The sequence below is a fragment of the Drosophila suzukii genome, chromosome 3 (genome assembly GCF_043229965.1).
Source record: "Drosophila suzukii chromosome 3, CBGP_Dsuzu_IsoJpt1.0, whole genome shotgun sequence".
NCBI lineage: Eukaryota > Metazoa > Arthropoda > Insecta > Diptera > Drosophilidae > Drosophila > Drosophila suzukii.
The window spans coordinates 48,002,567-48,029,909 of record NC_092082.1 but is presented as its reverse complement, the minus strand read 5'-3'; the positions used below and the strand labels follow the sequence as shown (position 1 = coordinate 48,029,909).

At 39.5% G+C, this 27,343-nt stretch overlaps 1 protein-coding gene across 4 annotated transcripts in view; it reads right to left on the bottom strand.

Moving 5' to 3' along the window:
* The window catches only part of nAChRalpha4 (nicotinic acetylcholine receptor alpha4), a 449,450-nt gene that overhangs the window by 180,847 nt on the left and 241,260 nt on the right, over positions 1–27,343 (bottom strand). For 3 of the 4 annotated variants that reach the window (XR_011604420.1, XM_070996859.1, XM_070996861.1), the window contains one exon: positions 10,623–10,871. Coding sequence is in view for 3 of the 4 variants with exons in the window: in XM_070996859.1 (XP_070852960.1) it covers positions 10,623–10,871 (249 nt within the window). In the remaining variant the exon portion in view is untranslated. The remainder of the gene's footprint in view (positions 1–10,622; positions 10,872–27,343) is intronic. The other variant, XM_070996860.1, reaches the window with a different exon arrangement.

Genomic DNA, 27,343 nt, shown 5'->3' with positions numbered 1-27,343 from the left:
CAAGATTTCAATCTAGTTACTATAACCGTGAATCACAACCATTTTTGATCCCAAAGGAATTTAAATTGAAGGCCCCTATTATTGTGGTTGATCTTTCATATCAAAACGAATCAGTGAAAACTGGTCCTATTGATGTGAGAATTTCAATAGAACTGAAGACACCAAGTCATGAAAATACCCAAGCTTACTGTCTCCTTATACGTGACCGTTTAGTATAATATAACCCATTAAACGGACTAGTACAACGAGTTGTTTAACATTAGAAAATTGTTGAAAGATACTGTTTCGATTGATGTTCAAGGTTTCTTTGATAATAATAATAATTTTATTCTAAAGGAAATTGGAATTGTATTCGAAAAAGATCCATACTTGAATAAAAGTTTTTTAATAGAACCACCACATGATTTTACTTTGCTAAATACAAAATTTCGAAAAACTGCAATTTGGTTAGCCAATACACAGCACCTAATTTTTTGGAACGACGGAGAAAACAGTTTTCCACAAACTTCAAAGTATCTAAGGACAATTACAAGCGGAAACCAAATAATTTGTAAAGGTGTGGAAAAAAACGATTTCTACAGAAGTTTTTTGGGAGTCGTCAGCTCGTTAATATCGAGGAAACGGGCTGCCCGTCATTTAAAAGGTTTAAGGGAAACCGGTTTCCCTATTGTGAAACACACCTTAAGGGCGCGGTTTGTGCTCTTAACAATGCATACATAGTTTTGACACTTTTTAAAAGTAGCTCCAAAACAATAAAATAATTGTTATACAAAATTTTAAAGTTAAGCCTAGATGTGTAAGGACCTACAAGAAAATAAAATTAACAAAATTAAATATCATGAGGAAATTGACCAATTTATTGAACAATTTAAAGGACAGATAATTGGTCAGCATTATCAATACCTTCTTAACACAAAAACTATGTTCATGAATCGAGGTCGACATGATCTCAAAACTACGAATTATGGTGAACACTTTACAAATCGCCGGTATCAAAGCATTTCTATATATAATAAAAATGTTCGCAATACCAAAATGAATGAATAAATGTAATATTATGCTACAAAATAAACTTCTGACTTTTTATTTCGAGTTAAAATTACAGGTACGGAGAATGAAAATTGTTTCCTTGACTGAGATATGTTGGCTACTTGCCAGTTGTTGCGCGGTCGTGATTTCAACCCCTATTGTGGGAACGTATTAGAGCTAGCAGTCAGCCGCGAGGTCGTTGGCGTGAGGCCCATGATCTTGTCAATTTCCGTGCGCCTTCAGACTTATGCATGTGTCCCTTTTCTTCCGGTCTGGTAATTGACAGGTGCGCAAGTTCGGGTAGCTCTTGCTTGAATCCGTTTTATGACATGTTTATGACCCGTTTGTGGAAAGGAGAGATCTTAGACAATTTACCAGTTAAACGTTCTGGGGCGAAAAAATGTTTGTTTGAAAATATTCCACATCTAAGAATCATTAACTTGTGAGACTTATTTAATTGGGGTTCTTTTGATTTCTAAATTAGTTTTACAATCATAGGAAACGTTATTCCCAAACATAATCGGACATGTTCCTCTAAGGCAACCATCATAGATGTTTTGGATTTGCGACCTTTTTCACGTGCAGTGCAACAACTGCTGAATATTAATTGCTGATAATGAGGGAAAGGTTACATGATCGATATTGTCACAATGGGATGTGGGGAAAGTGCACGACTTTTCTCCCGTGTACAGCAACACCTGCTGAATATTAATTGCTTATAATGGGGGAAAAGGACACGTGATCAGTATTGTCACATGGTGGTGTGGGGGTGGGGGCTGTTTAGTATACTCTTTATGAATATGATCGTGACATTTTTATGGCATTTACAGCTTTTAAAAATTGTCCCAGAATCCGCATACATTAAAGAGGAGGCGGGGGTCATTAATATGCTAATTAGTAAGGGGGCGGGGCCCAGTAATATGCAAATTTTCCCAGAGTCAGTCTTCCCAAACTACTATTTAAAGTTCTGAAACGTTAAAAGAATGATATTCTCAAGACAAGAAGTTAACATGTCAAAATACACCGAAATTATAATTTTTTTATTTTTTTTTAAATATTCTTTTGATTACTACTGTGGGAGCTTTAGGATATAGTTGTCGGATCGGGCACGTTCCGACGTATATACTATCTGCAATTGAAATAAAAAGGAAGGTCTCATCCCGATAGCTTAAAAACTGAGAGACTAGTTTGCTTAGAATCGTCTCGACTCGTCTAGTGATGCTGACCAAGAACATGTATACATTATGGAGTCGGAATCGATTCTTTCACTGCGTTAAAAACTTCTGAATGAAATCATTGTAATCCCTGCAAGGGTATAATAAGAATAGAGAACACAAGATACCTGTGCGAGAGTGTGTCTATATGCAATTTGTAGCTGACGGGGGAAATAAGACTCGCTTAAATACAAATTCTTTATAATAACTAATATTAAATTACAAACCTGTTTTGTTATTTGTTTATGTTTAAGCAAACATACATTTTTAAACAAGAAATTGCACGGATTTCTCTCACACCCGTTTCCAGCATCCAAGTAGAATTCTAATGAAAGCAAGAATACTGAAAACAATATATGCGTGCGTGTGCGTGTATAAGTTAACTAACTCAGCCGGGCGACGGCATTAGCCGATGGCCCAAAAGTCCCCTCCGGCCAAACTGCTGACACAGCGTCTGGCCGGAAGCTCGTGCATAGCCGGCAAGCACTGCCCATTGGAGTGACCGCTATGAAGCTCAATTATGTTAGCTGTAAGATTCAGTTCCCTTTTGGCATTCAAGAAATAAAGAACAGAAGTTCTCTACGAAATAACTCCGGCAACTGCCGTTAAATTTGTATTCATTTAATCTTGACTGAGTCTCTAGGCCAGCAAGAAAAGGACAGTTCTCCTTCCAGCATAATCTTCCTAATTCTACAACTGATGAACGACGGCCAACCGGCCCGTCTGGGAAGAAGTTACAGCGAGGGACACCCCCGCGCCCACCTACGTATTAGCGTGGCACAACAGCTCTGCATTGAATCATAAACGGCCAGCCGGCTTTCAACATAGTGACCGCTGCGATGGGCCTACCCCCCCGCATTCACGTACGAGCATCGGCCAGCCACCCGGCCGTCTACCACCCTGCTGCTGTTCCAGGTCTCTCCGTTGCCTCTATTAAGAGGCCTGATTTAGGAAAAACCTAATAGGCGCCCCACCGTAAATTACCCATTGATATAAAATTGGGAAACCATGTAAGTGAGCCCCTCATACATATATTTTCCCGGCATCTGCATTTGTTAAATATTTAAATACATACACTGCCAGAATATTTTCTGCAGCTCCGTATTAAAGTTGCGTGTGAACATTTTTATTAATTAACATACTCGTTAATTGTTTGACAATTTAATTGGTATTATCACATGTGATATTGTAAATGTTTATCGTTGTATGTTGTTTGCATTATTTAAATTTTTTAAATAAATATCTTAGTGCCAAACATTATTACCCATATATCAACCAGACTTATTAAATATCCCGGACTAGGCGCAAAGGCGCTGCTGGAAAATTTTACATTTATTTGGCGACTGTCACTGTCTAATTTAAATTATGTGCGTTTAATTCACCCTTTATATGTAGTTTTTTTTTGCTTGCACCGAAATTCTTTGTGTTAGCTTCGCAACAATCTTGGGTTTGTATTTTTATCGCTCCCCACTCCACTACAACACTCGAACTCGACACCCCGACGTTTGAATTCCAATTTTGTTAGCTTCGCTTTTTTGTCCATCAGAGCGGCAGCTTAGCCACCACGATCCCTCGACTGTGGCAATTTTTTGTTCCTTCGTTACCAAGCGGCGACTCAGACCCCGCAGCCCCCTCGCCATATCTATGGGCAAGACTGCTTGAACATACATTAATTCGCTATAGCGATTTAGCTTACACAGCTCCACATGAACGTTCCAGCAATATAGGAGTAACAAACAGTTCGACAGCGACTCTGAGTCCGAGACCGAAGGACCGACCAGAGCTTCTACACCGAAAAGTGCAAGCGCTAGCACATCCGCAGCCATAAATATGCCATTTCACCCAGACCAAATACAGGCGGTCGTGCAGGCTGCCGTTAACCATGCTCTACAGGAAGCGGCCACAGACAGCCAGCGTAGGGAAGATCAATTACGGCAGACTAATCAGGAACTGGCCAGCCAAGTGGCGGCGATCCAAATCGCGCCCGCCCAAGCAGTAGGCCCTCAGATTAAAGTTTACGCACCTATAGATATAAACAGGGACATAGTTTGTAATGAGCCGCTAGACGCCGTCAAGTGCCTGCCGGAATTTGCGGGGACCCAGGAGACATACGTCGCCTGGCGGCAAGCGGCAGTAGGCGCGTATTACATATTTAATATTTAGTTCACGCCATTATCAGGCGGTTATTATTATTAGGAGTAAGATTAGAGGCCCTGCCGATGCCGTAGTATCTTCGATTGGCACCGTATTGAACTTTGATGCGATTATAAATCGACTCGATTTCACATACAATGACAAGCGAACAATGCACATCATAGAGCAGGAGATGGGTACCCTCAGACAGGGAAATCTCTCGCTTCTACAGTATTACGACGAGGTGGAAAGGAAGCTTACCCTCCTCACTAATAAGGCAACTATGTCATATGAACCCTCGGCGGCACAAGTTTTATGCGAAAAATTCCGGGAGGATGCCCTCCGCGTATTTATCTCTGGACTAAAACGCAGTCTCACCGACGTCCTCTTCTCGCATTGGCTCAAGAAGTGGAATCCAACCATGAAAGGTACACCTTTGCATCATCTTTTGCAAGAAGCCAGGAGGATCGTGACAAAAAACTATTTCCGAAGGCGCAAGAGCGCCAACAGGCCAATCCTCATGCAAATCCGCAACCAGGTACTAGTAAAAATCCGTACTTCAATCAAACTGATATGCTTTCATATCAGATTGATATGTTTGTAATATCAATATTAATCAGTTTTGTTTTTACTTTTTTGCATCTTATAAATAAATAAATATTGAAAACCCATAAGATCGGATCAATTATAAAAATAATTCCAGGTCTTAGCAATAAATGACCGATCACGCTGTACTCGGATGCCTCCTTTAGCTTTGCATCTTCTGTCCTCGATAGAAGTTTCCCAGCGAAGTGGTGGACGCCAACTTGCCCAGTTCGGCATTTAAATTAATATGTTGCAAAATCATAACAATTAGAAATGTTGATATGAATCCGTATCATGTTGATATGAATTCGTATCAATTTGATATGTAAAAGTTGATATGTCAAAATTAAGGAGACAATATCAAACGGGTATTGTTCCGTTTCTTTCTCTGTGTGCTTTCGAAAGCGGTCGTGCAACAAAGAGAGGCAGTTATTCCGAGGTTCCCTCTTTTTCTTTGTCTTATAATCTGCCTGCATTCGGCGCTCTCAGAGACAAATTTCGGCCGGTCCGTTATATCTTTTGCGTCTCTCCGTTATGGTCGGCTAGCGACTAACATTTCAGGGAGCATTATTGTATATCGAAAAAAACAACTAATATTGTTAGAGTAAATTATTTGACTATAGTAAAATTAAGTAAATTGAATTTACTTATATTGTTATGTTTATGTACGAGGGTGGTCCGAAAAGTACTTAGCCTCCAAAAAAAAAATGAAAATTTTGGAAAAGTGGCGACTTATTTCTCAACATAATCTGCTTATAGCTCGATACACTTGACATAGCGATGCTCCAAGTTCTTTAAACCGTCTGCAAAATACGTTTTCTCGAGGTCTGCAAAATAGGCCATTCGACGCAAATTTCTGTCCAGCGAGTGACTTTTTCCAGTTTGGAAACAAAAAGAAGTCACACGGGGCCAAATCTGGAGAATATGGTGGATTGGGTAGCAGTTCGTAACCGAATTCGACCAATTTGGCCTTGGCGAGGGCGGAAGTGTGATCCGGTGCGTTGTCATGATGGAAGAGCACTTTTTTCTTCGCCAAATGGGGCCGTATTTTCCGCAATTCGGCGGCGAATCGGCCCGATAATTCGGCATAGCACAGCCCTGTGACCGTTTTGCCCTTCTCCAGGTAGTCGATGTAGATCACACCTTGTGAATCCCAAAAAACGGTGGCCATCACCTTTCCGGCCGATGGGACAGTCTTCGCCTTCTTCGGAGCAGGTTCGCCGGGTGAAGTCCGCTGTTTCGACTGTTCCTTGGTCTCTCGTGTGTACCAGTGGATCCATGTTTCGTCGACGTTCACGAAACGACGAAAACGACGACTCCTTCGGATTGCGCTTGAACAGCGTCAAGCACTGCTCTGCTCATCGCGCCGACAGCTTTCTCATGCCCAAAATTTCATGCAAGATATGACCCACGCGTTTTTTTGACATGCCTACTGTCTCAGCTACCTCGAGTATCTTCAATCGGCGATCTGCCAATACGAGATCGTGGATTTTTGTCACGTTATCCTCCGTGGTAGCCGTTTTCGGGGCACCTGGGCGTGACTTATTAAAAACCGACGTGCGACCACGTTGAAACTCATTAAACCAATTTTTGACGGTCGGCATCGAAGGAGAAGAGTCACCGTCCAAAAACAGAAATCAAATCACAGACCGATATTGTTCTTTCTCCATTTTTCTATAATCCACGGACACGTCCGATTCCACACGCAGTCAAAACTACGAGTCCGATTCGGCTGGAATTTCGACAGTAGCCGTCTACGAGAATGTACTACACGATTGTAAATTTCTCTAATGGCGAAGTATGTTTGCCATTAAAGTTTTATTGCGATTAAGAATTACAAAGTTTATTAATATTATCAAGACACGTGTGTCACTCGCTGATCCTTGCCGATATATCCCCTGAGTGTTGCCACACCATTCTTTTAAGTCGGCTGGCAAGACATATTAGGTTGCCACACTCTTGCGTTAGTGACGCCATCGGGCGGTGAGGCTAAGTACTTATCGGACTGCCCATTATTGTTACAAAATAATTTTTTAGTTAAGTTATAGAAATTAAGATCGTTAAAATTGATTTAAATATTTAAAACATTTTAATATTAACATTTTAAAAAATTTGTATTGTATTTATTACTCAAGTAAAAATTATACTGTCGGACATTTTTCGCTTTAGAAAGGTGCAGTGGCACGCGCCAACAGCGAAGAGAATCAAGTAAAGAGGTGAGAGGAAGACTTGGTGCATTCTGTTTGAGTGATTGAAAGGGAAGCATCCATTTAAACTGTGCGCAGCAGAGTTACTTTGATCGTTTGTTTCGTGTGTGCATAAACACCGTTTCATTAATTCGACAACACACGAAAGTCGCCTATGAATTCAACCTCAAAGCGTGAAATGGTAACAATTAAACTGCGGTAACTCTATATAATTATCGGTTTTGTCAGATCGATATAAATACACCTTACATTTAATAAATTATTTTTTCATTCCGTGCCAATGGAAACTAGTTTTCATCTCTTATTTTGAAGGTAGAAAAAATACTGACTTGCACACACTTTATCTCTAATACTAGCAAGGTTATTTCATGAAATGCATGAATTCGGCCGTGGATTCGTAAGAATCGGGCAAATGTTTAAGAAAGGCGATGTCCAATGTAAAAAGCAAATTAACGTAATATAAAACTAGGCTTACTAACAATAATTGTCTTTAACAGAAAACCTAAATAACACTATTTAATTAAAATGAATTCAAAAGTAAATAAAAATGTATGTATTTTAAATTCAATATTTTGAAGGTGAAAACTTTCTGAAATATTCTGAATTTCAAAAATGATTTCACTTGGGACGCGTCACTTGTAAGTGATTTCATATATTTCGAAATATTCTGAATTTCACAAGTGATTTCAGGTGGGACGTGTCACCGGTAGGTGACAGGCCATTCGAAAAGTGAGTATAAGAAGCAAGTAATACCCCGAGGGACATCGAAAAATTTGTTTGTTTATATGGAGTATTACTTGTTCTTCTATCGTTCAAGGGGACATGTCCCGCGGTAATAACAAGGTGATTCACAAGTGAAACTTTTTTTTTTGGAACGGAAGAGGAATGATTCGCATTCTTAAATCAACGAACTTGATAATAAAATTAAAGCTCTGGAGCTCTTATAACTTTCAGAGCCTTCAGCTAATTTTTGTGAATTAAAATCTAAACATAAATTCAAAGCCCCGTTATCCAAAGCCTGCCAATGAAACTATACGTGGCTGCTGCTGATGTCTCTTCTGCGGTTATTGACCAATATATTTACCCTCCTGATATTGAGACAGGAAATTGTATCGAAACCCAATAAACATGTCGGATTGGCGCCTACTGCCGAAGATCTTTACATATTGCCAGACAAGGAGTTTGTACATGTTGAAAAGTTCGCTTCAGCGAAAAAATATGTGTCGTCTAAGATTAATGTGGAGGCTAGTTCGTTTACATGCGTTAAGCTTGTAAAAAAATACGGTGACGTTACAATGTAAATTTCAGGCTTGGCATTCCCAATCAGTTTTATGAATAAGTTTTGGCAGAACTCAGTTCAGGTGAAGAGATTTATTCAAAGAGAGCGGGCCAACGTGGTGGGGTTTGGAGTCATAGCTAATTGGCCGGAGCCTGGACAAACTTCAATCTCAACCCTTTCATCAAAAAAACCCCACAGGCTTCGACACTCTTGCGGAATTTATTCCTGTCCTCACTTTGCTATTGCGTTTCTACAAAAACACCGGCTGCTATTCCGTCCTCTCCCGACGCTGCAACAACTACCTAAGTCAGAGATTTTTTCTGTCCGATTTGTGCGTCATTCTCTGTTCACTGGCGCACTCATCGTGTTTCGCCATACTTCCTATGCACCAAGAACATCGGCTTTCTCTTCGCCTGCTGGGTATGCGCTTTCCTTTATGCCGTTTCGGGGTTGAACTTTCTTCAACAACTTTTTTCGAAGCTTCTGGCTGGATGTCGAGCGTCTTGGTGCGCTCTCTTTACGGCGCTCCCTGGAGATGCTGTCGCCATCAACAACAACAGCTGTTTTCGGCAGCTATTGTACTTTCTCGCTCATTGTTATCAGGCCGTATTCGCCTGCCTGCAGTTCTATTGTGAATGCTAATGATGATGATTACCCACTTAATATTTGGAGCAATGATCAACAGCTAATCCGTACTTTAACACTACTTAGGGTGTAGTATGGACTTATATTAAATATCTACTGAACCAAGAGTACTTGAATAACACACACTGTAACACTTTGTTGCAGTGTTTACACAAACAAAGGCTCGGTCAAAAACCTAAGTGGCCGAAACATGAGTCGATCGGCGGCGTACACAGAAAGTGCAAGTGTCAACATTCTGTTGCACACGCCGGCCGCTCAGCCAAAGTCAAGTACATACATATACCTCCGCGCTCCAGACAAAGTGAGCAATGCTGTATACTTAAGAATATATAGGCCGTCTCTCCGCTGCCGCTGTTGGCAGCGCCGCTATGAGACTTAGACCTCCTTAGCTCCTAAGTAAATTAAGTTTCAAAAATAAACTCTTTTGAGCTCAGAGCGGCAACAACGGATGCTCTGCTCCGAATAAAATACAAATAAAAATCATCCAAATGGATATCTAACCTAAATAAATTGGACTTATATTATTTGGGCTTTATGGAAAATCTTACTCGTTTAAACATATTACAAGGGTTCTTACAAAAAGTTTTGTTAATTATGATACGAATTCTGGAATTCTTTCAAAATGAATTCAACAATACCATTCTATACCATGTTTTCTGCAAATATAGAGATGCTGTTAGTCGTTTGGTAAGCACAAGAGTTTATATATTACTGAGATTGAAATTGACATGCAATTTAGTCCAGATGTAACGCTAAGTCCTGCCAACTCAAGAAAAACGAAACGGAACCGTACTTTTTGCCCGCAGTAGTACATCTTTCTTTCTTACAAGATCGCAGAACCACACATGCTCTAATTTTCATTTTGCCTAGCAGCACTAATTTATCAGTGACTAATAGGACTTCTAAGCAATTCTTAGATTGTTTCTCGCAGTTCTCATACAAAAAGGTATGAAAGCAGGGTAGAGTGGGGTAAGGCTAGTTAAGGTGCAAGAATAGTTCGTGACTCTAACGGGTAAACGGATAGTTAAAAAAGAACTTCATTTTTAATGAAGGTACCTTAGAACACTAGAGGGTGAGTTGAAAAAGTTTAAAAATAATTTCTGTCAATGTCACATTTGAAAAAATAGTTTTATTCGGTTCGAGACACTTTATTGGACATTCGTCGTTCGGGAGATTTTTAAGGTGTTTTCTGATGCGATATTTCGAGCCAAATGGGTAATTTTTTTTGTGCTCTTCATTTTTGCTGATATTTTGTATTTTGAGTTGAGCATCAAAAATGAATTAGAATGATAAAAAGCCATCATTGAAACTAAACTATTACCAGACACAGGATCAAAAAGATTCGAAAATTACCATGGTCATTCCAAACTATTTAGTAACAACAATTAGACGGGCTTAGCGTTATGGACGTTTTTTGGACTTAGAGTGGACGTGGCAGACTGTTTAATAAAACCTATATTTCTGAACAGGATCAGGCTATTATTATATTGAACATGATTTTATATTATTCTGAGTAATAAATGAACTTACTTTTGTCGAATCCTCTTGCATTTTAGTATGTTCGGCTATAAAGCGCACACAAAAGCAGCTTTTGTGAATTTTTGGGAGGCATTTCGAGTGAGAAAATGCGGGGTTGCTTAATATGGGACTTTTTATCCCTAAACTACCGATATCCATATCGGGGACGGCTGCTATTTCGTCAGAGCTACAATGAGTGAGTGGCGGCACGGAACCATGCACTCGACAGCTTCCACCAAAGGGTCCATTGGCTGTTAAGCTAAAAATGAAAAAAGAGATTTTGATAACATTTTTTGTTTAAGAAGCATTGTGCAAAAGCGTTTTTGAAATGAGAAAAAATACACGGGGGAGGGTGGTGTATGTGTGGCTTAATCGAGGAATGTTTTAGTGCCGTCAAGGGATTGGAAGTTTTTAAGCCACCTAGCGCGATAACAATATTTAGTCATGACTTCTTAATGAATGGTCCAATTTAAACATTCCCATTTTCACTGTTACAAAATCTTTAAATTTTTTGTGTTATAGACGTTAAAGTGGGCAAGTTTTTTTTTAGGTTAATGAATAAGTAGTTTTAAAAAGAGGATTCTGACACAAGTGGCATACTAATGGCCCTTGCCCCGTATGCGGTTATTTAACATAATTGTTCGGCTCATTAACTAGAACATTCAATAGAGGCTTAAAAAGAAAACTTTTCAGATTAAATTCGTCGGTCCGCGTAGTCCTCTCTTGAAGTATTTAAAAAAACCAAAAAATACCAAAATTGCCAATCGATTTCTCATTAGTTGCTTATCGGAGTTAAGTTATCACTGTCTTGTCCTAACTGATTTATATTTATTGTACTTTAGTTAAAATTCCCACCCACTATTAACCCCCTATTTTTACACAAGTGCAACAGATACATAGGCAGTGCTGTTGTAGGCTTTGCAAACTTTTCATATGGAAATTGTTGTTGGAGCTGCCTACAATTTTAATTACATTTCAATCGTTTGCAACGCTAATTTTCCCAGATATGAGATACTTTTGTTTTCGTCATAGAATCCTTAACTGGACGGAGTTATAAACATTGAGAACCACAATAGTCATATACCTATTTAACCAAAAAAAATAATTGTTGTAATTTGTTATTTCCTGGCCAGCATACGCGTAAAAAAGCACAAACTAGACCCAAGGTGCACGATCACTGATAGCATCATACATCTCACACAAGACCCCAGGCTCACGACCATTGAAAAGGGATGAAATCAGGACGGTGTATAATCTCTCAAGAAGCCGTCATACTACTGTGGGCATAAAGTAAGGATAACTTTATTTTTTTTGGATTGTGTGATTTGTTGCACTTTGAATTCTGCACTATGCGTCGATTGCGTGAAGCAATTCGTCTAAAAAGACTCGAATTATTGGCCATAAGAGCTCTGCGTTTTTGCATCACAATAATGCACCGATTCTCGTGACCATTTCGCCAAAAATTTGACGTACACATAGCGTTCCGCAACCACCTTATTTGCCTGATTTGGCTCTGCGTGACTTCTGGCTTTTCCCAAAACTAAAGAGACCACTCCGGGAAACGCGTTTCGGGTCGATTGAAAAGATAAAAGCTGAACCGAAGAAGGCACTGATGGCTCTACAGGGAAGGACTGGAAAAAACGTTGGCATAGGTGTATTTTATCGAGAAGGGATAACTTTGATGGTGATGAAATAAATAAAGATTTTTCATTTTACAAACAAATTCACCTTACTTCTTGCCCACAGTAGTATGTACCTTCTTATATAAAATATATTTCATTCTCCCGTACCTGCAATTTAAATTACAATTAAAAAATCAGAGGCAGATTTTATAGCATAAAATAGTGTTTATTGATTTATTTTATTACTGTGAACATGTTTTCTTATATATATATTAATAAATAAATTAATTTTCTGGCTCCATTTCGGTGAACTCTCACCAAGATTATTCTGCGCTTGAAACGCAGAATTCCACATGTCCCCCACAGAGACATGTTAATGTTTCTCAGATGTTGGAATATTTTCAAAACATTTATTTGTTTCCTCCCCCAGAACCTTTGAATCCGAGAAAACATTATTAGCCTCATAAATCAAGGACATATGTAATTAAGTGTTCAAGGCATATGTTTCAAAAGGGAAAAATTAGATAGCGCTCCGTTGGTTAATTTTTCTTGTTTATAAAGCTGAGAGTAAATTAAGAACAAAACTAAACTTCAAAATTAAAATTTTTTTGCTAATATTAAATTTATATGTAAACCATTTCTATAAAATAATTTAAACAAATTGCCATTAGAGCATGCTTCGAAGGCAGACTTGCCATATATAGCAGTGTATTTTTATTACACTTATCAGTCTTTAATTACTTTGCTCATCTTGTTTACCTGATTCATTTTAATGGTAGAGCTGCTTGTACCTGGTTCTTTGTTTCTAGTTGATAACTAATTGTTATACCCGCTACTCGTAGAATAAAAGGGTGTTCTAAAAGAAAATGTTTCCGACCGCATAAAGTATATATATTCTTAATCAGGATCAATAGCCGGAGTCGATCTTGCCATGTCCGTCTGTCCGCTTGTACGTCTGTCCGTCTGTCCGTCCGTCCGGATGAACGCAGAGAACTCGGAAACTATAAAAGCTAGGCTATTGGCATGCAGATTTCTGAGCTTTATACGCTTCTTAAGTTTATTTCAACAGGGTGCCACGCCCACTGCTAGAATACAAATTTTAACTCAAATTTATTGTTCTCATCAAGTTTGCCACGCCCATTCAACACCCACAAAATTCAAAAAATCGTAAGTATGAACGCGGATATCTCGCAAACTATCAAAGATAGAGAATTGGGATTTCAGATCTAGATTCCGTAGCCTTTTACGCAGCGCAAGTTTGTTACGCGAATATGCGACGGCTACTCTGCCGCCCACGATTGATCCAAAAAAAAGCCCACTCTAACGCCCATAACGCTTTAATCAGTCTACCTCCCACATATCCATATATTGAGATCGCGGGTAGGGGGCGCATGTCAATTTCGCTTTGCTGCTTGCATATTTCCATTTCCCTTTGGTCCATTAAGCTGAGTAACGGGTATCTGATAGTCGAAGTACTCGACTATAGCGTTCTTGTTTTATATTGTTCACCAGCTGAATTCTAGTTTTCATTAGCTGTTTGGAAGCTGAAATACTCGTAAGTAGTTGTTTGTTTTGATAAGCAATCCCGATAACTTACAAACACATGTGTCCCCCGAAAATAAGATTTTAGAACATCGTGTTAGTTTCATACACTTAGACAAGTGTAATGTAAAACAAGGAAGAACGCTAAAGTTGAGTAACTCGACTATCGGATACCCGTTACTCAGCTAAAGGGACCAAAGGGAAATGGAGATATGCAAGCAGCAAAGCGAGATTAAAAGCATTATGGGCGTTAGAGTGGGCGTGGCAAATTTTTTTTTGGATCAATTATTTAGCAAGAAAATTGTGGGCGCCCCAGGCTTGGACGGTTTGTGGGCGTTTGAGTGGGCGTGGCAAACTTTCTTTTGGATCAATCGATAGGTATTGATGAGAACAATACATTTCAGTTAAAATTTTTATTCTAGCATCAAAACTGTAGGAGCCACAGTTTTGGGTGGTTTGTGGGCGTTAGAGTGGGCGTGGCACTCTGCTGAAACAAACTTGCGCTGCGTAAGAACCTCAGGAATCTGCACGCTAAATCTATGGGGTCGGAAACGCTTCCTTCTTCCTGTTACATACTTTCCGACGAATCTAGTATACCCTTTTACTCTACGAGTAACGGTTATAAAAACGTTCACTATTTCTTACTCTTTCGTCTTAAGCAGGTATTATCCTTAACTTTCACACCATAGTTATTAACTACAATACAAAGTGTAAGAAGATAAAATAACATCATTGTCATATAGCGATTTTCAATTATCTATAATCAAAAAAGCAACAACAACAAAACACAATGGGCCTTTGCAAAAACCTATCACCAAAACAACTGTGTGTACCCCACACCTAAATTATCTTTTTTATCCTTTGTCATAAAATGTCTGCAACTTTTACTCATATCTTTGTCATCCATAATTTAAATCTCATTCCACCTATTGTAAGCCACCTATAGCTCATCGTATCATAATCCCAGAGGAAAGATGGCTATCAACAATACACAAGGTGATGGTGTGAAGGGTTGCTAAAATGCCACGACCCAAACGAAAAAGTCAATTTAATAGACAAAATTCTGTGAACATTGCTCTTGCATGAAAAAAGAGTTCTAACAAATGTAAGTAGCATTACAGACTCAAAACTTATACAAAGAGTAAGCAATACATTTCTCACCGACACAAACATAATTTAAAACCTTGGTAATGCGGGTTTGTCAAGTATCTATAATTGGGAGAGGATTTTACAATCTTACTTCTTTAAAAATGATAAAAAGCAAAGCATTGAGCTTATCCAAATTCGATTGCCAAACAAGTTGTGTGTACCCACACCTTATTGATCTATTATATCCTTTGCCAAAAAATGTCTACGATACTTACTTATAAATTTGTCACCCAATTGTTATATCTTATTAAAGAGGTAGATCTTGTGTATAGTTAAAAAAGGACAAATTGGGGGAAGTCTATCCCTGCATGAAAAAAGTCGTACACAACATAATATCTACCTTAACTTTCTCACCAGCACAACAGCAAATAACTGTCACGCAAAATCGCAAATTTGATTTAGTAAAAAGAATTCATGTTAAAATTTTTGAGAATTTACCAGTTAGTTAAACTCAAGTTTTGAGTTTCAACCGGATAAAGGAACAAAAACAGAAAGTCTATCGTTTTCCAATACGTCCTTCAATTCGCAGAATGAATAGCGAAATTTAAGAGTTCCTTCAATTGAACCAATCATTTATAGAACTTTTAATAAGATGAATAAAAATTGAAAAACATGTATAAAGATATATATGTAGGATCGCCGGTGATTGGTTCAAAGATAATCTCAACAATTACGTTTAATGACTTTGACAGAAAGCAAAAGCGAGTACTCGGTGCGACGATTCTTTTCGTGCGGTATCGAATATAATATTTTGACAGAGTTGTAAGCGATAATTTTACTTTAACAGATTTGAATATACCTTAATAACCTTAAATAAGTTGTTGACATGACCACTCCTTGTCTTCTTTTCCTTTCCCACAATCGGCCATCCTGAATCAACATTCGGCTCGAATGATGGTTCTTCTGCAGAGTCTGACTGAGGATTCCATTTCTTCATATATTCAGCGACGGTTGATGTTTTCCCTGGACCTTCATGGTCACCAACTTTCTCCATGTCATATCGGCCATGGGGAAGAGTCTTGACTACTTTGTAAGGTCCAAAGAATTTTGTTTTTAGCTTTAAGCCGGTGCCGTACTGTGTGCGCTTTATGGCGACGAGTTCGTTTATTTTGTAATTCACCTCCTTCTTACGACCCTTTTTAAAGGACCTACGATTCTCTTGCTGAATTTTGGAGATGTTATTCTTCGATTCCATACGAACGGTCTCTCTCTCTTGGCCCAATTCATCGATAGCGGCGTCTTCAAGGAACGTATTGAGCTCGGATAGTTTGTTAGTCCTCAATTCAACCCCTGTTAATATCCTGAAAGGTGATAGTTTCGTGCTTCTTGGGGGTGTGCTGCTCATTACTTGCTGCACAACCTCTAGATGCTTATACCAGCTGGACAATTTCTCTTGACAAAGCTTGGCCAACATTGGGATTACGATTTTATGGTTTCGCTCCACTTGACCATTTCCTCAGGGAACTCCAGTGGCTATCATTAGATGCTGTATCCCGTTCTCGTCGCAGTATTGCCTAAATGTGTTTGAAACGAACGCTGCCCCTCTATCTGATATTATGCGCTTAGGATTCCCAAACACTGCCGCTTGACGGGTAAGTCGATCGATAACTCCTTCAGCGGTTGTATTTTTTGTCGGGTGGAGCCAGACAAACTTAGAAAACGCATCGATCACGACTAGAATGTAATTGTAGTTCTTGCTGGTCTGCTCTATTGGTCCTACATGATCAACATAATATGTTTCCAACGGCTTATCATCTTTGTTAATGGGTGTTAGGAAACCTTCCTTTTTGCCTGCCTTGCCTTCAGAAATAATACATTCGACGCAACTCTTGACCACTCGTATTACTTTCTTCGAAAAGTTCGGTATGCAAAATGTCTTCTCGACAGCCTCTTGAGTTCTTTTTACTGAGAAATGTCCTTGCTTAGGATTTATACGAATGATTTCTTCATCCATTAATGTCGGCACCACAATCAGTTCTTTGACAGGATCCTTGTACAATATGCCATGCTTAATAAAGAAGTCACCATATGTGCTGTTTTCGAGGGCGGCCATTACTGCCCGAACCCATTCATCCTGCAACTGTGCTTCCTGCAACTTGTTATGCAGAGTGTCTTCCAGCATTAGACATGAAACACGACTTAAGGCGTCTACGTGACGCATGGTGAGTTCGAAATTCCAAAAGGAACATATAAAAACTAGAATTGCCCTGCATGTGTCACGAAAGATGTATATTTTCTCGAATTTTGCTCAACTGGTACATGGAAAAATCCATTCGCTAAGTCAAATGTTGTGAAGAGGCTGTTTCCTTGCAGTCTTTCAATGACATCGTCTATAAGTAGCATCGAAAAATGATCCTTGGCAATCTTAGCGTTTAGTCGTCTATAGTCGCAGCAAAGGCGCTTGCTGCCATCCTTTTTCGGTACCAAGACAACCGGCGAGGCATACTCAGACGAACTTGGTTGAACAATCTTCTCTTCTAACCATTTCTCAACCTGGTTGTCGATAATTGTCTTGTCTGCAGGTGAAATGCGTCGAGGGCGTTCATAGACTGGGTATTCGTCATTTAGCAATATCTTCATTTGAATGGGACGGTCCTTTTTCTTCTCTGGCTTGTAGTTGTTGATCAAATCTTTTACAGTTTTAGCAATTGGTCTCTCCAGGTGACCGACGTCGATCTCGGGATCCTCACCTTCAGCAAAAAGACACATCTGGGGGTATTCCTGGAATATGTGTAACTCAGACCTGACTGCTTTTTCTCCGGCAAAAGATTCCGGTAACGTGAAAGTTTAAGTCCAAACAAGCGTTGTCTATCGCAACTGTGGTTACGAAACTCCCAAGCGTATTTAGCTCGCTGTTACAAACGCCCAATAGACAGTGTTTTTCGTTTATAAGCTCTATATTTCCTAGCTTCTCAACTACGACATCACGGATAAGGCAAAGATTACAGCCTGTATCGATCAAAGCGGAAAATCGAACGCCATTACAGGAAATTTCCTTAAATATACATTTGCCACTGCTACTGATATGGTTCGTCATGGAGTTGGCACTTTTTCCATCCTTCTTTTCAGCTATCCTATTGCCTGGCGGTTGCACTCCCTGGCAAAATGCAAAGGATCACCACACTTAAAACATTTTTTGGAATCCTGTTTGATCATATCAGGTTTCTTGTTTTCATTGGTATTATGAGATTTAGCCGTATTAAGCAATTGAGGGCGACTGCAGCGAATTTTTTCATATACCTTTATTTGCTCCTTCAGTTCCTGCAGAGTCCTGGCCTGGTAAAAGTTGCTTTTGTTAGCTGTTGTGATGTACTCTATAAGGCTGGGGTCGTCCAGATTGACAGGCTTTCCTATTTCCATGAGTGAATAGAGATACTCCGTGTAATCCTCATTTGGGCCTTTTCGGCGGTTTTTTAACATTCGGTGAACTTCAATTGCCGATACCTATGAGCCGAACTCAGCTTCTAAAGCTCGCTTGAGAGTTGACCAGTTGGAAATACCTTGCTGACTTCGAACAAATATTTTAGCTGCTCCCTTTAACAATTGCTTCGAATAGATAAACATTTGAAGACTATTCCATTGGACTGCTGCGGCATTATCTTCAAACTCTTGGATCCAGCTGTGAACAGACGGCTGGCTCGAACCATTAAACTGAGAAAGTGAGTCCTCAATGTCGCGCAGTGTAAATGAACTACGGCCTTCCAAATCAGGATCTTGGGTTGTGAATTGAACTTGCATCCCCGTAATCAGATTCCTTATCGGCGATTTCGTCAGCCGATAAGTTGTAGTGGTCGAGAAGTCTGTCCTGTAATGTTTGCTTTCTACCTCTTGTACCTAAATTAAATCAATTGAACCAATCATTTATAGAACTTTTAATAAGATGAACAAAAATTGAAAAACATGTATAAAGATATATATGTAGGATCGCCGGTGATTGGTTCAAAGATAATCTCAACAATTACGTTTAATGACTTTGACAGAAAGCAAAAGCGAGTACTCGGTGCGACGATTCTTTTCGTGCGGTATCGAATATAATATTTTGACAGAGTTGTAAGCGATAATTTTACTTTAACAGATTTGAATATACCTTAATAACCTTAAATAAGTTGTTGACATGACCACTCCTTGTCTTCTTTTCCTTTCCCACAATCGGCCATCCTGAATCAACATTCGGCTCGAATGATGGTTCTTCTGCAGAGTCTGACTGAGGATTCCATTTCTTCATATATTCAGCGACGGTTGATGTTTTCCCTGGACCTTCATGGTCACCAACTTTCTCCATGTCATATCGGCCATGGGGAAGAGTCTTGACTACTTTGTAAGGTCCAAAGAATTTTGTTTTTAGCTTTAAGCCGGTGCCGTACTGTGTGCGCTTTATGGCGACGAGTTCGTTTATTTTGTAATTCACCTCCTTCTTACGACCCTTTTTAAAGGACCTACGATTCTCTTGCTGAATTTTGGAGATGTTATTCTTCGATTCCATACGAACGGTCTCTCTCTCTTGGCCCAATTCATCGATAGCGGCGTCTTCAAGGAACGTATTGAGCTCGGATAGTTTGTTAGTCCTCAATTCAACCCCTGTTAATATCCTGAAAGGTGATAGTTTCGTGCTTCTTGGGGGTGTGCTGCTCATTACTTGCTGCACAACCTCTAGATGCTTATACCAGCTGGACAATTTCTCTTGACAAAGCTTGGCCAACATTGGGATTACGATTTTATGGTTTCGCTCCACTTGACCATTTCCTCAGGGAACTCCAGTGGCTATCATTAGATGCTGTATCCCGTTCTCGTCGCAGTATTGCCTAAATGTGTTTGAAACGAACGCTGCCCCTCTATCTGATATTATGCGCTTAGGATTCCCAAACACTGCCGCTTGACGGGTAAGTCGATCGATAACTCCTTCAGCGGTTGTATTTTTTGTCGGGTGGAGCCAGACAAACTTAGAAAACGCATCGATCACGACTAGAATGTAATTGTAGTTCTTGCTGGTCTGCTCTATTGGTCCTACATGATCAACATAATATGTTTCCAACGGCTTATCATCTTTGTTAATGGGTGTTAGGAAACCTTCCTTTTTGCCTGCCTTGCCTTCAGAAATAATACATTCGACGCAACTCTTGACCACTCGTATTACTTTCTTCGAAAAGTTCGGTATGCAAAATGTCTTCTCGACAGCCTCTTGAGTTCTTTTTACTGAGAAATGTCCTTGCTTAGGATTTATACGAATGATTTCTTCATCCATTAATGTCGGCACCACAATCAGTTCTTTGACAGGATCCTTGTACAATATGCCATGCTTAATAAAGAAGTCACCATATGTGCTGTTTTCGAGGGCGGCCATTACTGCCCGAACCCATTCATCCTGCAACTGTGCTTCCTGCAACTTGTTATGCAGAGTGTCTTCCAGCATTAGACATGAAACACGACTTAAGGCGTCTACGTGACGCATGGTGAGTTCGAAATTCCAAAAGGAACATATAAAAACTAGAATTGCCCTGCATGTGTCACGAAAGATGTATATTTTCTCGAATTTTGCTCAACTGGTACATGGAAAAATCCATTCGCTAAGTCAAATGTTGTGAAGAGGCTGTTTCCTTGCAGTCTTTCAATGACATCGTCTATAAGTAGCATCGAAAAATGATCCTTGGCAATCTTAGCGTTTAGTCGTCTATAGTCGCAGCAAAGGCGCTTGCTGCCATCCTTTTTCGGTACCAAGACAACCGGCGAGGCATACTCAGACGAACTTGGTTGAACAATCTTCTCTTCTAACCATTTCTCAACCTGGTTGTCGATAATTGTCTTGTCTGCAGGTGAAATGCGTCGAGGGCGTTCATAGACTGGGTATTCGTCATTTAGCAATATCTTCATTTGAATGGGACGGTCCTTTTTCTTCTCTGGCTTGTAGTTGTTGATCAAATCTTTTACAGTTTTAGCAATTGGTCTCTCCAGGTGACCGACGTCGATCTCGGGATCCTCACCTTCAGCAAAAAGACACATCTGGGGGTATTCCTGGAATATGTGTAACTCAGACCTGACTGCTTTTTCTCCGGCAAAAGATTCCGGTAACGTGAAAGTTTAAGTCCAAACAAGCGTTGTCTATCGCAACTGTGGTTACGAAACTCCCAAGCGTATTTAGCTCGCTGTTACAAATGCCCAATAGACAGTGTTTTTCGTTTATAAGCTCTATATTTCCTAGCTTCTCAACTACGACATCACGGATAAGGCAAAGATTACAGCCTGTATCGATCAAAGCGGAAAATCGAACGCCATTACAGGAAATTTCCTTAAATATACATTTGCCACTGCTACTGATATGGTTCGTCATGGAGTTGGCACTTTTTCCATCCTTCTTTTCAGCTATCCTATTGCCTGGCGGTTGCACTCCCTGGCAAAATGCAAAGGATCACCACACTTAAAACATTTTTTGGAATCCTGTTTGATCATATCAGGTTTCTTGTTTTCATTGGTATTATGAGATTTAGCCGTATTAAGCAATTGAGGGCGACTGCAGCGAATTTTTTCATATACCTTTATTTGCTCCTTCAGTTCCTGCAGAGTCCTGGCCTGGTAAAAGTTGCTTTTGTTAGCTGTTGTGATGTACTCTATAAGGCTGGGGTCGTCCAGATTGACAGGCTTTCCTATTTCCATGAGTGAATAGAGATACTCCGTGTAATCCTCATTTGGGCCTTTTCGGCGGTTTTTTAACATTCGGTGAACTTCAATTGCCGATACCTATGAGCCGAACTCAGCTTCTAAAGCTCGCTTGAGAGTTGACCAGTTGGAAATACCTTGCTGACTTCGAACAAATATTTTAGCTGCTCCCTTTAACAATTGCTTCGAATAGATAAACATTTGAAGACTATTCCATTGGACTGCTGCGGCATTATCTTCAAACTCTTGGATCCAGCTGTGAACAGACGGCTGGCTCGAACCATTAAACTGAGAAAGTGAGTCCTCAATGTCGCGCAGTGTAAATGAACTACGGCCTTCCAAATCAGGATCTTGGGTTGTGAATTGAACTTGCATCCCCGTAATCAGATTCCTTATCCGCGATTTCGTCAGCCGATAAAATGTAGTGGTCGAGAAGTCTGTCCTGTAATGTTTGCTTTCTACCTCTTGTACCTAAATTAAGCTGTGATAATTGCTCTTTTAGCTCGTTTACGTTAAGCGACAAAATGTCTTCCCTCTGCATTCTGAAATCGTTGTTACTCTCTGCTTAAATATAGTATAAATTTTTGAATTATAATAAATTATTGTACTTAACTTAGTGGTAAAATTTTTTGAAATAATATAGGTTATAGGTATGAAAACACAAAAAAAAATGATCCAGATCGCTCACTGTCCTCTTCTGCGAATAGCGCACTTCTGGTGCTTCCTGGTTGTCTCAGGTCTTCCTTCGTTGGCAGGACACACCCTGTAGCCAAGGTGACGCTTTTCGGGCTTTTTCACCCAATTTGCGCTTTCCCAAAGCAAGATTTTGACGCCTTCTCGCTCGCTTGCAGAACCTTTGCGCAAGTTGCGCACCTTGCTATACCTCTCAGGTGTACACGATCCGCCAGTGAGCTGCTTTCCCTCCTTCGTAGAACAATGTTATCCGCACTCAGATTTTAATGAATCTGTGTGGCACGTCCGCTTTTCTGTCGTTTTTCCAAGTAACTCCCACTTCTACACCAAGTTCGTAGGATCGCCGGTGATTGGTTCAAAGATAATCTCAACAATTACGTTTAATGACTTTATTTAATCGAGAAACAATAAGTGAGCTGCTTTCCCTCCTTCGTAGAACAATGTTATCCGCACTCAGATTTTAATGAATCTGTGTGGCACGTCCGCTTTTCTGTCGTTTTTCCAAGTAAATCCCACTTCTACACCAAGTTCGTAGGATCGCCGGTGATTGGTTCAAAGATAATCTCAACAATTACGTTTAATGACTTTATTTAATCGAGAAACAATAAGATAATCAGTTTTACATCTTCTTCCTCGGAAAAACAGAAAGCAAAAGCGAGTACTCGGTGCGACGATTCTTTTCGTGCGGTATCGAATATAATATTTTGACAGAGTTGTAAGCGATAATTTTACGTTAACAGATTTGAATATACCTTAATGTAAATAACGTAAAATAAGTTTAGGCAGAGCTTTTGTAGACATGACCACTCCTCGTCTTCTTTTCCTTTCCCACATATACACGGCTTATTTCTATTGCTGGTAGTATATAAATAAGTCGGAACGAGCTGGATCGGACAACTATATCCTATAGCTCCCATAGGAATGATCAAAAAACAAGGAAGAACGCTATAGTCGAGTACCTCGACTATCGTATACCCGTTACTTAGCGAAATGGACCAAAGGGAGGTGGAGAAATGCAAGCGGCAAAGCGAGATTGAAATGCGCCACCTACCCGTGATCTCATTATATGGTTTTGTGGGCGGCAGACAGATTTAAGCGTTATGTGAGATAGAGTGGACGTGGTAAACTTTTTTGGGTAAATCGATGTGTGTTGACGAGATTAATACATTTCAGTTAAAATTTTTTATCTAGCTTGAAAATCGTAGGCGCCACCGGCTTGGGCGGCTCGGAGCGTTAGAGTAGGCGTGGCATATTCACGTGACAAATTTGCGCTGCGTTCAAGGCTACGGAACCTAAATCTGAAATCCCAATTCTCTATCCTCGATAGTATCCGAGATATCAGCGTTCATAAGTGCGACTTTTTTAAGTTTGTAGGCGTTAAAGATATCATGGAAAATTTTTTTAGGGTCAATCGATAGATATTGATAGGAAATATAAAATGCAGTTAAAATGTTGATTCTAGCATTAAAGCTGTAGGTTTGTGGGCGTGAGAGTGGGCAGGGCACACTGACGAAACAATCTTGCGCTGCGCATGAATCTCTAGAATCTGATTAGTTTGATTAATTTTTATTTTGTTTAATTGTCTACAGCAGTGAATTTTTTCTTTTTGACCACTATTTTGTAATTTGGAGATTTAGGGAGATTATTCTATTAATTATTTTCCACCTTAGTTTTTTAGATCAACACAACCTTTTTTGGTTATGTCGGTTATTTCAGTTTTAAGGGTTCAGTCCTCGGTTGTATCGGGTTTTTGTACGCACTAATTATTTTTCCCCCTGAAAAAATTTTTTAAGCTTCTGCCTTAAGCATCGTTTTACATTTTTAGTCATGCAGCCCCACTTTGATTGCTAATTATCTTTCTCACTAGTGAATTTGTTAAAAAAATGTATCTATATTTTTCAACTTCACTTATTCACTATTACAATAATATAGGGTCTAACTTATTTTATATTCACTGCTCTGTACTTTACACTCGTTTCAACTGCTCGATTCAATTCTCCAAAACGGAGTGGCCAGTTTCGAGTTCAATGATCAATAATCAAACCTAGGCTTAAAAGAATTATCTAAAAATTGATTAATCTCAAAATTGATTAAGAGAGTCACTCAAGAGAGTTGGGAAATAGGATGATGCAGTTTGGCAATTAAATTTGATTTTAAAATTCGGACAGAAATTGATGTCGCGCTTGTACGAGGTACCTTAAACACTAGAGGGCCACACTAAAATGTTGAGCTTTAAGCGCCGTCAATTGAAGAAGTTATGAACTAATTCCTGTCAATGTAATTTTTTTTTTGAATGGACAATGTTAGAAAAAAGTAGTATGAAAAAGAAAAAAAATGGCCTGGAATGCCAATTTGTTATCATTTTCAAAAAAAAAAAATCTTTTTTTAAATCAATCTGTAGGTATTGACGACACCAATACATTTCAGTTTTAATTTTTTTAATGTAGCATGAAAAGCGTCAAAGGCCTGGGCGGTTTGTGTGCGTTAGAGTGGGCGTGGCGTATTCGCGCAAGGCTACGGAATCTAAATCTGAGTTCCCAATACTCCATCTTTGATAGTTTCCGAAATATCCGCGTTCATACATACGATTTTTTAAAGTTTGTGGGCGTTAAAGTGGGCGTGGCAAACTTTTTTTTGGATTAATCGATAGGTATTGATGAGGACATTACATTGCAGTTAAAATTATTATTATATTATTCTAGCATAAAAACTGTAGGAGCCACAGTTTTGGGCGGCTTGTGGGCGTTAGAGCGGGCGTGGCACATTGCTGAAACAAACTTGTGCTGCGTACGAAGCTCAGGAATCTGCATGCCAAATCTCAATGGCCTAGCTCTTATAGTTTCCGAGATCTCAGCGTTCATCCGGACGGGCGGACAGACGGACATGGCTAGATCGACTCGGCTAGTGATCCTGATCAAGAAACGCTTCCTTCTGCCTTTTACATACTTTCCGACGAATCTAGTATACCCTTTTACTATATAGTACAAGTAACGGGTATAATAATGTAAAGAAAAAAATTACAAAAAATGTTTAAAACTTATAACTTCTGTGTTTTCAACATATTTACTTCTACTATGGGAATATCAATCTTTAAATTTTTAAGAATTTCGAATAAAATTAAGAAAAATCCGACGACTATATCAATAAAAGAATAGGAAAATAATTATATCTTCGTTATTTTTGATGTAATTCTCTTCTATATATAACGCTTTATTAATATTTCCGATTTAATAATTAAATTTAATAAAAATCCGTCTACTATATCATATAGCTGGCATAGGAAAGATCACAAAATTAATGACAAAATAATACAACGACCGTTACATTTCCTTTTCGGTAAACATATACGGTAGTGAATTAAAATGGAAAATTATCTTAATACAATTGTAATTAGTTTTTAGTTTTCTAAAAATCGAAAAGTTCTGAACATACAATGCTCCCACGAGAACGACCTGCAAGGGTACAGACATTCGGCTAACCAACGTTAGCTTCCTTTTTTTGTTTTATTTATATTACCTTTAACCTATGTTTCTCTTTATACAGCTATAGCTACTGTAGCCTTAAGTTACAATTATAATATTTTCTTTGCATTACTACTTTTTGACCATGCCTAGGTTTTAGCTGAGACGGTACAACTTTAATGATTTTCAGAATTTCAGGGAGCTCATGTTCACGTGGAAGACTTAACAGACCTGTCATCGGATGACTCGCCCAATTTACTTCAACTCTATGACCATCCACAGCTCTTTAAACGCACAAACTTTCTAACATAACTTCTGTTATGTAACTAACTGCACGGCACTCCACCCCTATTATATAAGCTAATAATACTTTAAGCAACAATCGGTTTTCTGGGCGTTTTAACGAAGTGCTATGCAATAAGCGAAGGCTTCGGAGGGAGTGGCAAGCCCATAGATTGCCTGCCACGAAAGAGCGGCTTTCAACTGCCAACTACCTTCTACGCAAAGCCCTAGAAGATGAAAAAAATCGATCTTAATTATCCAATTTAAAGCAACTCTCCCAAAACAGCAAACGATATCCACTGTGAAAAGCTATGTCAGACTTATGTATGTCCACCAATCGAAATTGAGTCGCCATTACACATACAAACAGGAGAGTGGGCTCGCAGAAAGGAAGATAGTGCAAATGTATTCGCAGCATATCTAGAAAACGTTTCAAACCACTTCCATCAAGAAAAAGCTTTGTTACGTACGCCCTCCACATAGAAAGATTCACATAGAGAAACAACGACGAATCTTTAGCCAGGGGGAGGGGTGCATGTGACTAACCAGACTCATACTGGTAAAGGCAGAAGAAAAATCAATTCGGCAATTCTCGGGTGTCGCGTGGTCAGAACAACGGCCACTATCAACCTATTGGTAACCATACTCCGGTAGCTGGCAAAGGGCAACAGCCGGCCGTTGACTCCCAAGATAGCAGATATCAAGAAACAGTAATTCTAGGTGGGAACACCTAGTTTATCCGATCCATACCCGCAGCCAAGTAAAAGCTATAGTCTGGTATAAGACCTTAGACAAATAGAGAAAGGGAGAGAATCCATTTGGGTGTCTTGCTGACGGAAGCCGGCAGCTTCGAGAGAAGGCGACTTTCCCTGGGGCAGTCGTCCATGGAGTCTTCTGCCACCAGGACCAGCCACCATATCCAACAGTCTTTGAGGAGAACACAATTGCAGCTCGAAATAGTCTTGTGTCGAACCAGCGCCGCTATTGCCATCAAAGAACGTGGAGAAGATCAACAATAAGGACGACATCCGACATACTGCGATGTTTGTGGACGCAGTATCCGTGATCTCCATGCTCCTGAAATTTGTTCAGCTGTAGGAACCATCCGTTCAGAGCGTAGCGACCAATAGAATACGTCGGAGAAAGTAGTGATGCAATATAAATGTGTTAATCGAGCCAACCAAAGCTAAAGTGAACTCATGCATAACCAAGGATCAATATCCTCAAATAATACAATTGGATACAATTGGATAACAAGTGCATTCAAACATGCACTGAAATATATTTAAACCAACCGAATCAATAGACAAAGTGCGAATCATGATAAACAATT